The following is a 16,787-nucleotide window of genomic DNA, read 5'->3' on the forward strand; positions in this document are numbered from 1 at the left end:
CGACATCGGTAGCTGCGGTGGCGTCTACCCCGGGGAATGCAGCCGCTGCAGCCGGCCGGCCCCACTCGGGCCCCAGCACTAGCCTGCACTGGGGAGGAAAAATAAAACAGGGGCGAGCGGAATCGCGAGGTCGGCCCTTGCCCAAGTCTCATTAAGGAGCCGCGCGCGCCCCTAGGCTGGGAATGCGGAATGGACACGTGGGCAGGGGAGGGGAAGCTGGGGAGGGGGGTTTTCTCCGTGGCGCGCGAGTCGTGGGCCGCGCGCTCCGGGGCCACGTGACCGCGGGGAATCTGGGAGGGGAGGGAAAGGGAACGAGCGCGCCAGGCTCGGCGCCCGCTACTGCCGGGGTGGGCGCTGAATCTCGGACGGGGGAGGAGGGCGGGCGAACGCGAGTGTGTGTCTCTCTCTCTCGAGTCATTTACGGCGGAGCAGCCGGCGCGATCGCCGAGGAGGCGGCGGCGGCGGCGGCGGCGGCGGCGGCGGCGGCGGCTGCTTCGTGCAACTGTGGCTCCCCCCCCCACCTCTTCTTCCTTTTTGCTCTTTGATTCTTCTTCTCCCCCGATACTCGTCCATGGGGAGCCGGCCCCCCTGCCGGCACCTCCACTCGGCTCGGCCCCGTAGGCGCCAGCTGCCGCCTCCCTGGCCGCGGGCTGCGCGGGCGCCCGGTGCCCCGGACCCTGGCGTGGCGCCCGGGTCTCGCCACCCGCAGCCCGGGCTGGCGCGGCGCTCCGCTCACCCAAACTGACTCCAAGAGAGAGCGGATGCCCAGCTGCACCAAGACATTGGGCGTCCGGGGGCAGGGCAGGGGCGGCAGCGAGAAGGAGACGTCGGAGACTCTGAACCCCGGAAAAGTTCAAGGTTTGTGCAGGTCCCCCCAGGGAAGGCGAGGAGGGAAGAGGAGAAGCGCGCCCTTCTGCTGAGACAGCGAGACCTGGGAGGAGAGCGGGGCGGCCCGGGGCTGCCGCGGGCTGGCCAAGCCCCTCTCTATCCTATTACGCTCACGCCTGGGAGGCTGGAGTCGGCCCCCGGGGCAGGAAGGGCTGGGGTCAGACGCATTTAGCTGGCTTTCCCGCTCCCTCACTTCTCCAGACCCCATCTCCATGGGGCAGCCCGTTCCGGCCGCGCCGCCGTCGCCCCAGCCGCAAAGCCGCTGCTGGGGCAGGCGGCGCTGAGCCTGCCTGTGTGGAGTCCAGGCCCTGGTCGAGATTGGAGAGAGCGCGCTGGAGCCGAGCAGCGAGCTCGGCGAGGGGACACACTACTGACCGCCAGCGTCGGGCATTCTGTCCGGGCGTTGCCTAGGGTGGTGGCGACCCGCGTCACCGGTCTCAACACTGCACGGAAACTTTTTCTTCTCGAGATGGATTAAAGTTGCCTGATATTCCTCTTTCTTTGCGAAAGACATCATTTATTTGCACCTAACCTGGGATTTTTATGCTGGAGCTGCTGCAGAGAGCTTGGAGGAAGGAAGCCGCACTATCCATGTGGGGTTACCACCAAAACCGAAGAAATTGGGCCTTGCGTTGGAAATCTACACCCTCGAGCGAGTTCGGATTTGAGCTGGGCCACGGGGCTGGGGGAATCGACACTTCGCTCTAGGCAGCTCGCGAGGCGCCACCCGGCCCCGGGACCGCACGTGCGGCTCCCCACTCGCCGCACAGATCCTGCAGAGGGCACCAGCCGGGGGAGGTGGAGGCTCCTCCCGCCTGGAGCTGCGCCCCCACCAGTTCCGAGGGTGTAGCCGGCGGCGCCTGGGACGCCCCCTCCCCTCAAAGTGTCCTCGAATTGCACTCCCTGGCCCCCAGAGCCTCAGCAGAGACAGCCGGGCTCCAGGGCCACTCTAAGTTGGATGTGACCAAGCCCAGCCTGGGGCCAAGTCGTCGTCGACTGTTGTCCCCTCGGCCCCCTCCCACTCCCGCCTCGGCCATGGCCCCAGGGATGTCGGGCCGCGGCGGCGCCGCCCTGCTCTGCCTCTCCGCGCTGCTCGCCCACGGTAAGTGTCGCGGCGCCGACTCGGGAGTGAAGATGCAGCGGGCGCCGCTGGAGCTGGCAGAGAGGAGACTGGAGAAAGCGCACCCCCATCCCATGGACTCGCAGCCGCCGCTCCCAGCTTGGCATCTCGGGCAGCAGTTCTACTTACCCCCAACCCCCAAGCGCTTTGGCGGGAGCGGAGGCTGCGAGCCCCGCCCTGGGGACCAAATCCGGCCCCGGAAAAGGGCGGGGGGTGTCACTCCAACCCTCTACTGGTTAGAGAAAAGGGTCTAAACCCCGGAGTCTGGGGGCGTGTCCGCCCACGGAAATCTAAAGGGACCCGAGGGATCTGCTGGATCGCGTCCTGGCCGCCCCTCTTTCCACTCCCAACCCGGCAGCCGGGGGGACTGGGGGCTGCTGGGGTCCGCGGGGATCATGTCTTCCCCCGCCCCTGGCGCGCAGGCCGATGCGGGGCCGTGCTGCCCGCTGCCTCGCTTCCTGCGGCGGTCCTGGAGAAGGGAAGTGGACTGACAGGGGCCCGGGGAGCCGCGGCGACTCGCCTGCCCGCCGTCCTGTGAGCTGCATCTAAATGGCCGGCTTAGCCGAGCCGGAGGGCGGGGGTCTGAGCATCGGGTGCAGGCCGGGGCGGCGGGCGGCGGGCAGAGGGAGCCGGCTCCGCGCTCTCGCGTTCTGCAATCTGTTGCGTCTGCTCCCCAGGCTCGCCCCGGGCTCCGCGGTAAAGGGGATGAGAGAGGGAGGAGCCGTTGGCGCGCTTTGGCAGTGGGACAGCAAGGATACGGGTAGGGGACCGAGGGTCTCGGACCAGCCCCCCAGAGTGGGAAGTCAGATCCGACGGAAGGAGGCTGCAGCGGGCCTTCCGCAAGCTGGAGACGCTCCAGGAGGCGAGGGGCGCTGACGGAACCAGAGAGGGAGAGAGCTGGGGTGGGGGTGGGGGTGGGAGAATGGAGAAGAGAGGTTAGCTACCCCCTCCCAACATGAAACCAGCAGACCTGCAAGAGGCGGGGGACTTGGTTGCCCCACGCTGAGGGGTGAGCCTGGACAGGCTGGAGAGGACAGAGGATGGAGGGGACAGTGGGCGCTCGGCGTTGGTGAAGGATCCTTCGATGTGTGGTGCTTAGCTTTTGCCCACATCTGCCCGGTCCCTAAGAGCCTGCCCAGGCCGGTCGTGAGCGCGCCCAAGGTCTAACCAGCTGTCTCTCCTGAACAAGACGCGTTCTCAAGGTTGAAAGAATAAGACAAGGAATGGGGAATCTAGGGTCCTGAGGCTAGGAGCAGGTGGGGAACTGGCTGACCTCTGTCTATGGGTAGATTGGCTTTTCTCCGCCGGGAGGAGAGGGGGCGATGGGAGGCATTTTTGCATTTATTTCACCAGGCACAGCCAACCTCAGTTCTTTATCAGAAGAATGGGCAGGGGAAGTGCAGCTGGGAACCAGAAATCTCAGGCTCCCTGTGCAAGACAGAGGGTGGGGAGGAGATGGGGAGGTTGCCTCTGGATGTCTGCGCACAGGAGCTGCCAGGGCCGTGCTTGTGACCTGGACCTGGTGAACAGGGAGTTTGGGGGCACAGCAGGAGGGAAATCCAGTTCAAGCCTGGGTCTAGGCGTGGTTCTGCCCCCAACCCCACCCTCCTGCATCTTGCTGTCTGAGTTCCCTTCCAAAAACCCAGCCATGACCTCACCTCTGTGCAGCTCAGATTGTCTTACTAGATTTCCACTGCCCACCTTCCTGACCCCTCAGCCTGGGATTAAGGGTCCTTTCCCCCTTCCCTCTGCCAGAATCCTGTCTGCTTCCTAAACCCCAGCTGGAGTAGGGCCGTGTTATCTGGGCATTGCTTCTCTTGGAGTATTAGAAATCTGCCTTCTCCTAGGTATCAGTGCCTGCTCTGCAGCCTGTCAGTCCTGGAGTGGCGGAGGCAGGTGGTGTGGGCTTCTTCTCTGTCCCCCACCCAGCCCGCGCTTAGCGCAGTGCCTGGTACACCTAGGGCCCAGGATAGGCTGGCGATTAGAAAGAAGCTGTTTGAGGAGGAGGTAGGGCAGGGGTCCCCCACTGGGCAGGCATTTCCCCCTCCTGATTATCAGTCTCCCTCTCCAAGTTTCTTCCCTGAATTCCCATCTCATTCCTCAGTCTCCGCATTCTTAGGGAAAGGTTTCAGCAGATGCTCAAAGTTTGGGGACCCCCCCCCCATGGATAAGGCCAAAATCACAGAAGTTCCTCCCCCCTAAAACCCCATCTCCCCTGAGCCTTCCTCCTTCAGGAATACCTTAACACCCACCCACCCACCCAAACCATCCCTCAGTCAAGGAAAGGGTACATGGATTTAGTCTCACTTCAAGCTAACCCTTGCTTGGGATTTCTGGGCTCTTTGAAGATGCTGGGGTGGGGGTGCATTTGCGGTTTTCCATGCCTGGCAGGCTCCTAAGGCCCCAGGGATCTGACCACACAGCCAGACCAGGAGCCAAATAGCCTGGGTTTCTGATTCTGACGCCATCGAGCAGGGTGACCTTGGGCTGCCTCCCTCGTGTTCCCCATCTTCCCCAAGCACTGTGGCCTCTGGCCCATCCCTCCCCTTCTCACTTTCTGCCAGGACTGCTGGGCAGATACCCTGTGAGAATGGAGCCCTGCTGCCTTTCAGGGCCCAGCTCAGCCTCTGGGGTGGCAGCCCCTGTGCTGCTCCCAGTCTCAGGGCTTCTGCCAGAGAGCATCTGAGAAGGCCACTTTCCTGCATCTGGTCTCTGGGGAGGCTTTCTGCTCCATTCTAAGTTTGGATAGGAGTTTAGCAAGGCAGGGTGATGGTTTAACCTATTAGAGAACTGATTATGTCAGCCTCCTACTCTGTAAACTTCACTAGCTCCCCACTGCTTGTAGGATCAAGGATACACTCTTTGCCCCACCCCACCCTCTGACATCCCAGGCCCTTTATGATCAATATCATCACTTCTGTGGTACTGCACTCTCTCCATCCTCCATGCATGCGATGAGGTTTCTCTCTTCTCATCTTCCTGCCTTTCTCCTTTTGCACCCACCAACCTCCCCACCTGGAATACCCTGCCTCCAGAAATCCTTACTTTGTCTTCAAAGTCTAACTGAAACATCTCCTCCTCCAGGGACTCTGCCTGGATTACCCCATGGCTTCTCATCAGCAGCCTCCAACCCCCAGCAGAAGTAACTGATCTCTTTCTGGCGCTGCCGTGGCCCTTCGTGCTGCCTTCCCGGCACTCCTCAGGGGCTGCAGGGTGTGTGCATGAAGGGTATGTGTGGGCATATTTATATGTGCACCCCCCACCACCGATCCCCACATATTTGCATTTAGGGCAGGAGTCATGTCTTCTACATTTTTTGCCCCACCTCCCAGAGCTTGACGCATAGTAGGTGCTCAGAAGAAATGAATAGGTTGGGAAGACAACTCTATTGGGGGACCTCCCAGTGTCAATTGAAAAAGGAGCTCCGGGTGTAGAGGAGAAGAGGAGAGGGGGAGGAGACATACAGAGGCACCAGGAAGAGAGCAAGGGGGTGGGCAGGGCCGGGCCACACCCTTTGAGCAGCACATATAGGGTACACGTGTCTAGAGTAACATGTTACAACACAGCTCCGTAGGATGTGAATGTAGTGTAGTGATGTTCTGAATACGTGATCTCAAGTGCATGTGTCCCCATCTTTGTGGTCACCAGCCTGACTTCTCTTCTGGGTTGTATCCGTATGTACTCTCCCCACCCCACTGATTAGCCAAGCTCTGGCCTCCTTTGGAGAGGAAGAGGGACGCCGCAGGAGGACAGGGTTGGCGTTGGCCTTGGGAGGCTCCCTGGATGCTAGGAGTGAGGAATGATGCTCCACCCCCCTCTCCCTCCCTCCCCACACACACCCATCTTCCTGGCCACACGGAGCCCTACGCCACAACACAGTCTTGTTAATGTTTAAGACCAGTAGGTGGGGATGTGTTATAAACTTGGTACAGAAAATGAGCTTTATTGGAATCCATCCTGAGGATAGCTCAGTGCTTGGCTGCAGGAAGTGAGGCCACTTCGGAATATGAGGGCAGGACCGGGGCATCTCCTAGTCCCTCACTGGGGGCCTGTCTGAAACTAATAGACCCCAGGCCTGGGATTGGTAAGTGAGTGCTTGAGAAGCTGTAGAATTTGAGACCCAGAGAGGCACCAACTCCAACCTGGGACAGAGTGGACTGACTGGGAGAGGGGTCTGTCCTTGTTGCCCTGCCCACAATGATGTCCATTCACAACTTAGATTTGGAAAGAGATCACAGACCCTCCAAATTCAACCTTTGCATGGTTGTAGAAACGGACACTCAGAGAGGGAAGGGGGCCGGCCAAGGTCATCCCGCCAGCTCATTCTGGCAGCAGGACTAGCACCAGAGCCCAGAGTGGTTTCCTAGATTGGCAGTCTGCTCCCGGCCCCTTCACAAAATTCCGTCACCTCTGTCATCCCCTCTGTCTGCAGCTTTGGCTTCGTACAAAGATAAACTTCTGGCCTCAAGCTCGCCTCCGGTCCTAAGCAGTCAAGATAATCAGTCCCCAGTAGTGTTAATAAACCTTGCACTACAAGGGCACGTGGAGGGGTTCCAAATCTGCTCCTCAGTTCCTTATCATGGGCTTGGGATCCAGCTGGGGAGGTGAGGAAAAGACCCAGATTCAGAAAGTCAGGTCAGTTTGAAATCAGAGTCCCCAGGACACAGCAGATCGGGGTTCAAATCCTGACTTTGTCATCAATTTGCTGCACAGCCACAAGAAAGTCACCTCCCTCTCCAAGTCTTGTTTTTCTCCTCTGCCAAGTGAGAGGGGGCGATGCCCGCCAAGCCCCCTTCCAACTCACTTGTCCTGCCACGAGAAGCCTCTTGTTACCTCCCTGTCTCCGCCCCGCACCCATACCTCCTTCCGCGGAGGCCTGCAGCAGATGCCAACAAGTGGATATGATTTTTCTTCCCCCTTCCCTCCCCAGGGTCTTCCTTACTTCTTCCTTGCCAGTGCTCAGAACAGAATTTTAATAAGAGATTAATGAACCAGTTTATGGAGTTTTTTTTGGGGGGGTGGCAAGTAAATTTCTTTTTCTATTTTCCTGCTCTGTCTTTTTAAATGAAAAGTGGGCCTCCTTATCATCCATTCAGCTGGCGGTGCCATCCTCCAGCAGTCCCCAAGGTTGGCGCAGTGTATCAGGGACCGCCAACACTCTGCCAGCTACCGTATCAGTCTCTGGAGGACCGCTGGGCTGCCAGGGGGTGGGAGGCACCAAGACCTGGGAGGACGGTGCAGGGAACGGAGAGAGGACAAGCTCCTCTTGGGAGGCAGGCTGAGGATCCAGGAGTCATTATCTCCCCTCCACCCCCTTCCCAAATCCCCCCCTCCCGCCCCTCTGCCCCAGGCCCCACTGGCAGGCAAGCAGCCCAGCAGGATGAACTGGAAAATGGAAGCAATTACCTGGATTATTCAATGCTTGTTGCACAAATGAATGATTGCAAGAATAATAATTCAGTGCAAAAAAAAAAAGATAGAAAATGTAATTGGAGAAAAGTCCTTTTTGTCTAAATTATCTAGATAATTATCTGCCTTTGGAAAGTTCTGCTTTTTATCAAACTTGAATTCTTCCTGCTACATTCTCACCCACATCTTTTTGGCCCGGGAAGGTTGGACAACTGGTTACTCTCTTCTCTTGAATGACTTTCTGTTCAGTTCAAACTGAAGGCGGCAGGCAGGCAGGCAGACTGTGTGTGCTTGCCAGCAGAATTTCGCAGCTTCTTTCCGTTTCCTGGACCCATCTCTCGGGATCCTCAGAGCTGGCAGAGTGATGTGTCCAGGATCACCTGCTAAATGGATGACACTCAAAATGGTCCAGATTCTCAGACACATCCCCATCCTAGGATTCAGGTCCCGACAGCATCAGAACCTACAGTGCCGGCCCCTGACCCTGGGAGAGAAACAGGCCGCCAGGACACCCGTAAGCCCAAATGTCTCTCCAGGGACATGGCCCCAGAGGTGGCCAAGCCTTAAAGAGAATTAGACACAGTCCCGTTGAATGACAATCTCTCTGCTTTTCTGAGGGAGAAAAAGGGAGGAAGGGAAAGGGTTCCTGCCTAGAGGAGTGCCCACTGTGACAAAGGAGACAGTCTCGTCCTCAGAGAGGCCCCCATCTGACGAGGGAGGCACAGCCCCAGCCCTCTGAGGTGGCATTTGTCCTCTTGCGTGTTGAGGATCCGATGGTGAGAGACAAGATGACCACCTCTGCCCAGAGGTTGTAGGATCCCACCTTGCAGGCCTCCCTGCTCCTTCCCCACAGCCTCCCAGGCTGTTGGGGAGCCTGGCTCTGGGCCAGAAGTGAGTGTATTTTTGGCAGCTTGGTGCTGATGATGTAGCAGACTTGTCACAGCAGCAGCGGCAGGCAGCGGAGAACTGAGAACGGTGTCGGTGGGAGTGAGCAGCTCAGTGCGCTCAAATGTGCACCCACATGGTCACCGGCACTCACTGATATGCTTGAGAGTCCCAGCAATTCTTTGGAGTTTAGATCCATGATCTCATTTGATTTTCCTAGCGGCTGCCAGGTGAAGACCGCAACTGTGATCCCATTTTACAGAGGACAAAGCTGAGGCAGGCCCATATACCTGAGCGAGACCCACCCATCCAACCCCACTGATCTTTCCAGTCTTGCCTTCTGCTCCCCTCCCTCTTGCCCTCTAAAGTTTCTTCTAGTCCCTTGAATGAGTCACATTCTTTTCCATGTCAGAGCCTCTGTATCTGCTGTTCCCTCTGACCAGAACACTCTTCCACCCCATCCCCTACTCATTCTTCGGGCCAGAGTGTCTCTTCACTTCCTCCTGGAAGCCCTCCCTGATTCTTTACCCACTAACCCCTGCCACTCATTTCTGACTCGCCCTGTTGGTCAACTGCACCACCTGGCCTCTCTGCTGGCCATAAACTTGAATGGACCTGGAAAGTGTGTGACCTCTTCCCTCCTGCTGTATTCCCGGGGTCTACCAGGATGCCTGGAATAAAGCAGGCATTTAACAATGTGTCAGATGAGTTGATGAATGTACACTCGTGCACGTACATGTACATATAGACCCCTTCCCTGACACTCAGCAAGCATTCAGTTAGTGCCTCCTGTGGGCCAGGCAGTGTTCTGGGCACTTGGGCTTAATCTGTGAATACAGCCCAAAGCCCTGCACTCACGGAGCCTTTATTTCTGTAGGGGAAGGGGGAAGGCAGACAGTAAATAGCAAATACATACAATAAGTAAATTGTGTGATATGTTAGAAGGCAGCAGGTACTACGGAAAATAAGAAAAAGGTTAGAGTATGGGAATTAGGAATTGTGCGTGTGTGTGTGTGTGTGTGTGTGTGTGTGTGTGTGTGTGTGTTGGGAGGGGCTGTGCAGTATTAAAATGAATGATCACTTAAGTGTTATTAAGCAGACCTGAAGGAGGTGAGGGAACAAACTAAGCGAATATCTGAATATCACAGAGACCAGTCCGAGGGCAGGAGTGAGCTGGACCATTGAAGACAGCAAAGAAGCCAGAGAGGCTGGAGCAGTGCCAGATGGGGAGGGAGAAGGGAGATCGGGTAGGGAAGGGAGGCCCTTGTAAGAAGATGAACTGGTCCACTGAGTGAAACAGGGAGCCATAGCAGGGTTTGGAGCTGGAGTGACCTGAGCTGCTGGCAGCTGCAGGCTTGCAGAGCTCCAGACCTATGGGGATGGGGACCCCACCACGGTACCACAGAGGGGACCTCTGTCTGCTCTCTTTAGCCCCTTCCTCCTCGATATCCTGGCTGTGGCTGTCTTTCCTGCCACTCCAAGACCACCCCATCCGAGGCAGGACCAGCATGTGCAGGGGGCAGACTGCTGCAGAGACCACCCAAGGATTCGCAAGCCTGGCTTCCAGACCCGCCCAGACAAATTAGCTGTGTGGATGCCCAGGTTTCTTCTGCGGCCTTGGGCCTCCTGTCTGTAAAGTGGGGCTGTGGCACCAGCTGCTTCCGCAGCCTCTCTTGCTCAAACTCGCACCCTTGCCTCCGTGATGGAGGCTGGATGCCAGCGTCCTCATCTCCACTGGGGCATTCGGGATGCTAAGCAATCTTTGGTTTCTTTTGCAGATTCTGATTTTTTAACTAAGTATTGACCTTTACAAAAAAAAAAACTGCCTTCGGTGGCGGGGGGACGAGGGAGATCACAGGCACTTGTTTGGACAGTCTGAGCTGGGAGTAGGGAAGGGCAGGATGTCTGCAGACTTGTGTTCAAGGAATACAAAAGCCAGTCTGCTGGGATCTCTGAGAAGTCCCGCAGAGACTCAGGATTACCTGTTGCTTTGACCTCTCTGCCTGTCCCGGTTTTATGTCTGCAGGTGCTCGGTAGGTGGCCCCTCCTCCCACCACCGGCCCCCTGCCAGCACCTGACCACCGCAGCCCACTCCTCTTAGCCAAAGAGGAGGCGACCTGCCCCAGGGTGACTGGCCTTTCCCCTGCCCATTCTCTCTCAGGGAGAGACAGGCGTGTGGGGCCTTTGTCCAATAGGAAGGAACTCATGGGTTGGAAATAGGAAAAATTGCCATTTTCTCAGCTGCCAACACAGCAGAGAAATGATCTCAATTTTCTGTGGCTGTTCTCGGCAGGAGAAAAACCAGCCGCCAGCCGCCAGCCGCCAGCCGCCAGCCCTGTGCCTGAGAAGTCTGATGTGCTGGGGAAGGGAGGCCGGAGCTGGGGAGGTGATGGGGTGAGAAGCGGGGTAGGGGTGGGGCTGGCGAAGCCAGAGGGCTGGGCTCCCCACTGGGGCAATGCAGCCCTCCTGCCTGGACAGCCTTTCCCCTTTCCCCACCCAGCACCCCCACCTCCTCCAACTGCCCACCTGAGTCTAAGTCTGAACTCTCTAGTTACCTTAGCACCTACTATGTGCTCCACCCTATGCTGGGCACCAGAGATCATTCCCTCGGAGCTGGCTGTGGACTCTGTTCTGTTCCGGCTTCATCCTCACCTCTTCCCTGCACTCTGCTCTAAAAACCACACTGCCTAGCTTGGTCCATTCCCTTGTGATTTCTGGGCAAATTCCTTAACCACTAGGCCTGTCTCCTCATCTGCAAATGATTATAAAAATACCCAACTTGGTGGTTGTGATGATTCAGTGAGTCATTCCAAGTCAAATATTTAGAATAGTGCCTGGCACAGAGTACGTATCTGAAAATGACAGTTCTCAATATTATTGTTATTAATATTATTTGCACATGCCAGGCACTGTGTTAAGTGTGAAAATGAAGAAAATACGGGGCTTGTCCCATGAGGAGCTTCTAAGGCAGTGTCCTGGGGAGATGAGCCAGGTCTGCACAGATTGTGGTAAAATGCAGTCACAGAGTGTTGTGAAGGGAGAAATCTCATAACTGCTAGAGAGATCAGGGGAGGCTTCATGGAAGAGGTGCCACTTCAGAAGGCCTTAACCAGTTTCAAGAATTCTAATCAGTCGGCATCCGCTGTGTGTCCGATACCCAAGGGAAGACAGAACCTCAAGGAAAAGATGATCTCTGGCTTACCGGCTCTGAGCACAGCATGGGAGGAGCCACAGCTGCCTGTGAGGGAATAGCAGGCTGGGGTGGGTAAACACAGAGTTACCTGGATGATTTCTTAAGACTGCTCAGAACTTCGACCCTGTGTACCACGGAGGGCTGGGTAGCTGTTGAGTGTTGAGGAGTGAGGGAGTGGCTTGATGGAAGCAGGGATCAAGCAACAATAACTTGGCGGGGAGCAACGTGAAGCCTGGAACAAAGCTGAAGATGTTCCAGTAGCTGATTTGGGAGTGAGGGCTCTGGGGTTAGGGGATGAGCATTAGAAGTCATCAGAGGTAGCACCACATGGCAGAGTCTACTTTGAGAACCAGGGAGATGGAGCTGATCCCCTTCGGTGGGGATGGGGATGTCTTTATTTGCTGGTCAGGAGTCCTGGAAGATGGCCCAGTGGGAGAACTGAGATAGACAGGGTCTCCCTTACGACTAGAGGCCCAGCCTTCCTCCTCATTCCTCACCCTGCAGCCAGGAGCTCAGGGGTCAGATCCGTCCAGGGTCACTGTCAGTGTTTGGGCTTCAGGAAAGTCTCAGAAGAAGCCAGTCATGTCAGACTGTAGTGGGTTTTGAGTCGTGGGTTGGTTTCCCAGCCCTTGCTGCAGTGTAGCTAGGTGACCCAGGAGCACTTGCCTGCCTTGTCTCCCTCAGCCTCAGCTTCTCCATCTGCAGAATGGGCACAGTAGCATCACCTCTCTCCGCTGGGCCTCTGTAACAATAAGATACCTGTGTGCATGGAGGTGCCCAGAACAGAAGCTGTGTGCCTGCCGGAGGGGCTCAGGAAACAGAGTCAGCAGGTTTGTTTCCCTCCTTTCTTGCCCGGAGCCAGGCCTCACTGCCGGGAAGCACATTTAAGACAGTGCCAAAGAGTTCCCGGAGAGCTATTTTCTGGTGGTTGGGTTGTTTTGTTTTGTTTGGGGTCTTTTTTCTTTCTTTCTTTCTTTCTTTTTTTTTTTACCCTTAATGCCTTCTAGCAACAGCCTGCTTATTTTAAAAACAGCAGGGGCCAGCTGCTGGCCTCTCTCTTTCCCTCCCTGCCTCCCTCCTTCCCTCCCCAGGAAAGTAGCCTCAAGCATCACCCCTACTTCTGGGGCCTGTCCATCCCAGGGTGGAGGAGGCATTCCTGGGAATGCAGCTGGCCCCCTGCACACAATGCCTGGGTGGTACCTGGCCCCGAGGCCACGGCTTCCCAATATTTGCATGTCCTCCCCAGCAACCCCCAAGGTGGGCATACAGGCTACCTGTACAGCACCAGGGCAGGCAGCCTGTGCCATTGCTAGAGATCAGGGCTAGGGATATAGGGAGTTTCTGACACGGAGCCCAGGCTTCCCCGAAACACTTGGCTCTGGTGCCTCCTGCAGCCTGAGAGCTCACAGAGACCCGGGTCCCAGAGCTGACTCCTCCCACGCTTCTGTCTCAGATTCCTCATCTGCAAACAACAGGAAGAAAAGTGTACCCATCCTGCAGGGATGTTAGGGGCTGGGTAAGGAGAACAGGCGGGGCTCAGTGCATGGTCTCTGTGACCATTTACAATTCAGCGTGAGCCCTTAGGAGTCCCTCAGACTTCCCCATCCATCCAGAGAGCCCGCCCTCGTCTCCCCAGCCTCCCACCACGCTCTTCCTCTGCCTCAGGTGTTCTGTCAGCCAACTGCTTGCCTTCAGACAAATCCTTTCTTCCTGCTGGAGTTCAGTTGCCCTGCCTATGAAATTAGGCGCCGTGCTTGATCGGTGCTGTTCAAGGGAAACGTACCATGAGCCACGTACACAATTCCAATTTTTCTACTTGTCACATGAGAAAAAGTGAAAAGAACCAGGTGGAATGAATTTTAATAGTATATTTTAACCAAAATGTTCAAAAGATTATCATTTCAACACATAATCATGTAACAATTATTCATGAGATTTCTACATTTTTTTTTTCGCTTTTGTGTTACATCTTTGAAACCCCCTGGGCATTTTACACAGCACCTGGTGGTGCCAACCGGCCCCATTTTAATAGCTCAATAGCAACACATGGCAAGTGGCCGCCATCCTGGATGGTGCAGGACTGGGTGCTCCCCAAGGGCCCTACCATATTCTCCCCTTGGAGGTATTTTTGGGCCCCTCGAGTCAGTGCTCTGGGGACCCGTGGGCCCTGGGGACCCTCTGCATTTCTTCTCAGAGACTCCCTGCCCAGACTGGAGCCCGCTCAGCTCCTCCCCGGCCCTGGTGTGATTCATGCTGGCTGTGGGGACTCTCACTCATGCAGGCTGCAGCTCCCAGCTGCTTCCCAGAGGCCCCACTCCTTCCCCCTCTGCCAAGAGATGCTATAGACCACAGGTACAATCAAGTCACCCTCCTGCTCAGAACACTTGAGCTCACGGAGAGTGAAAACCAGAGTCCTTCAGGGAGAGGTTGATGGGAGGTTCAGGCCTTTCTCATCCTAGAACTACCTCTATTTGAAAGATGGGGAGATTAAGGTCCAGAGAAGGGCATGATCTTAGTCCAGTGCACAGTGGTCAGGCATGGGAGAGCCGGGCCTGAGACCCAGGTCCCTGCTCCCAGGCCAGTGGGCTTATTATTGTATCTTCAGGGCTTTGCATGAGGGTGTTGCAGGCTGGGGGGTCATCGTGTCCAACAGTTGCTGGAGGAAGCTGGTTGGTCACACGTCAGGATGCTACCCACAACCACCCCCCCAGCTTCCCCAGGGGCATACCTGGGGGACGGGCCCAAGCAGGCATGATGTTTACACGGAGTAACCAGATTCCATCTCCAATAATCACATCACAAACAGCGTGAGATGTGAACTGCGGGGAAGACTTTGCTAAATGCGCGATTGATTTTCTCATCTTCCCTCCATTCTCCTCCCTAGGACTCCCTTCCCCTCCCTAGGACTCCCTTCTTCCACATCGTACACACGTGTGAAGACACACACCAGCACACGTGTGCACACACAACCTGCATTCCCCAGGCATCCAGCTCTGGCCTCTGATCCCAGCCCAGTGAAGGCCAGTTTTGTCCTTGTCCAGCCCTCGAAGCAGGATTTCTCCATCAGGGTATAGGCAGGAGGAGAGGGTATGTGAAGATCAGGTTCTCAACCTTGAGGTTTCCCACTGTTCCCCACCATGACCAGGCATCTGGGGACATTGGCAGTTCAAAAATGGTTACAGTTTATCACCTTATCACAGCTAAGCCTCACTTGTGAAACTGGCAATCATGACGCCCATTATGTGGACGAGGAAACTGAGGCTTAGAGAGAAGTGGTTGGCTCAGCTCACAGAAGAGGAAGAGGCAGCATGGGACCCTGGCTCTGGAGACTGTGGCTCTAGGCCCCTCCTCCAGCCCTGTGTCATACCTGTTCAGCTCAGTCCCAGTGTGGTCAGCTTATCCATGAGGCGCCCCGATCACAAAAGGGGAAACAGGCTGGCTCACTTGCTGCTGTGGGTCTGCCCTCCTTCTCGTGTGTCTCAGCCATCTGACCCCATCCCTTTACCTCGGACCCTGGCTCTGCCTGGGGGTCTCCCAGCCTGATGTGTCAGACCAGAGTCCTCCTCCCCTTCAGAATCCAGATTCTCACCCCCTTCAGAATCCAGATTCTCCTTCATATCTCTGCAAAGCTGATCTGCCTGAAACCATCCCCGGGCACTGCCTTTAAAAGTCTTCATCTTTTCTCCCTAAACGGCCCCTAAATGATTTCTGTAAATTGCTCTAAGTAGCTCCAAAGAGAAAAAGAAAGGAAGAAATAATAGTAACTCAGCGACTGGCTGCCTGACCAGAATGTCAATGGCTCACCTCCTGCTTGGCCGCAGCTCCCAGCTCCTTTCTGCTCAGATGCGTGCCCCTCTGCTCCAAACCCGGGAAGGGATGCATTGCCTCTGAGACCCAGCCTTGCCTCCTCCCTCAGGCAGGAGGCTGCCCGAGTCAGGTGCATCAGCCTTTAGACAGGGCACTCCTCAGGGCAGCACCATCCTTCTGTTCCTTTCCCTTCCCTCGCCCCCGCCAGACTGGACTCTCCCAGGAGACAGCTGGGCCTCCCTCATCACTCTGAGGCTCCTCCAGAGAAGACTGGGCCTCTCTCATCAGACTCAGGGCTTCTCCAGAAGAGGCTGTGCCTGCCCCATCAGTCAGGGAATTCTCTCCAGGTGGGGATGTGGGGGGCACTCAGCGGCCCCTCAGCCTCTATCTTCCCTTGTTCTGCAACCAGTTCCCTTACACAGCCTCATTGCCTTCACCGCCTCATTGCCTTCACCGTGGATTAGAGATCTGGGTCCTGATTCCTAGACTGGGATCTATTTCACTGACCGATTCATTCATTCATTCATTCATTCATTCATTCTACAAAGCTTTCCTGGTTACCTACTGTGCACCAGATGCTGACTGGACATGTGTCCTTCTGTTGATGGCTCCTTTGATACGCTCCTGTGACCAGAGTCCCCAGACGTGGTCCTGGTTCTCCATGGGGTAGGGCATCCGGCCAAAGGGCCAGCTGAAGCAGCAGCCCCCATGGACGTGAACCCAGCCTTAGCCCTTGGTCACCATCATGGCCTCCTGGCCTCTTTACAGTGTGGACCAGAGAAGGGTCTCCCTTGTGGAGCAGAGGCCGGAGGTGGGAGGGAGGTCCTCCCTGGGGAACCCTGACCTGGCTGGCTTACCCTTCCGTCCGGCCCCCTCCTCATTTCCTGCCTGTGGAGCTCCACCATCTCTCTGGTGATCCTTGCCACCTAGCCTCTAAAATGGTGCTGTGGCTTGAGCAAGTCCCTTCCCCTTTCTGGGCCTCAGTTTCCCTTTCTGAGATGTGACATGATCAGACTCAATCACCGATTTTCTTTTTTTTCTTTTTTTTTTTTTTTTTGCTAGAGAAATGTTGTATAGAGTACATAAATTATATAGAATATGGATAATACATAATACATATCAAAGCGAGCTGCTGGTTGAATGGAGAGCAGCAATGTCTCCCTGAGTTATCTGTCCCACCCTGTCACCCCATGGCAGCCCTGGAGACCCCCAGTGAGCCCAGCTGGCAAGCCCTGGGTCCACTTAACCCATCCCTGAGGCCCTTCCACTCTGCCAATGGGAGGATCTGGGGAGTAGTCTCATTACCTCTGCCTCCCCAGTTCCCTGGAACCCTGCCCAGTTTCCCAGTGGGGGGATGCGCATGAGAAGAATTGGCTCTTGCCCAGGCACCCAGCACCCCCCTGGACCACTGAATGAGTCCAGCCCCCAGTTAGAAATGCAGGCATGGGAGCAGCTCAGAAGGCGGCAGGCAGGTGGGGCCAAGCC

At 56.3% G+C, this 16,787-nt stretch overlaps 1 protein-coding gene across 1 annotated transcript in view; it reads left to right on the plus strand.

Moving 5' to 3' along the window:
• The first annotated feature begins 1,345 nt into the window (after positions 1-1,345).
• The window catches only part of TMEM132E (transmembrane protein 132E), a 51,413-nt gene continuing 35,971 nt past the window's right edge, over positions 1,346-16,787 (plus strand). Inside the window, exon 1 of the mRNA XM_031468285.2 lies at positions 1,346-1,990. Within this exon, the coding sequence (XP_031324145.1) occupies positions 1,924-1,990 (67 nt within the window). The 5' untranslated portion in view covers positions 1,346-1,923. The remainder of the gene's footprint in view (positions 1,991-16,787) is intronic.

The sequence above is a fragment of the Camelus dromedarius genome, chromosome 16, assembly GCF_036321535.1.
Source record: "Camelus dromedarius isolate mCamDro1 chromosome 16, mCamDro1.pat, whole genome shotgun sequence".
NCBI classification, from domain to species: Eukaryota; Metazoa; Chordata; class Mammalia; order Artiodactyla; family Camelidae; genus Camelus; species Camelus dromedarius.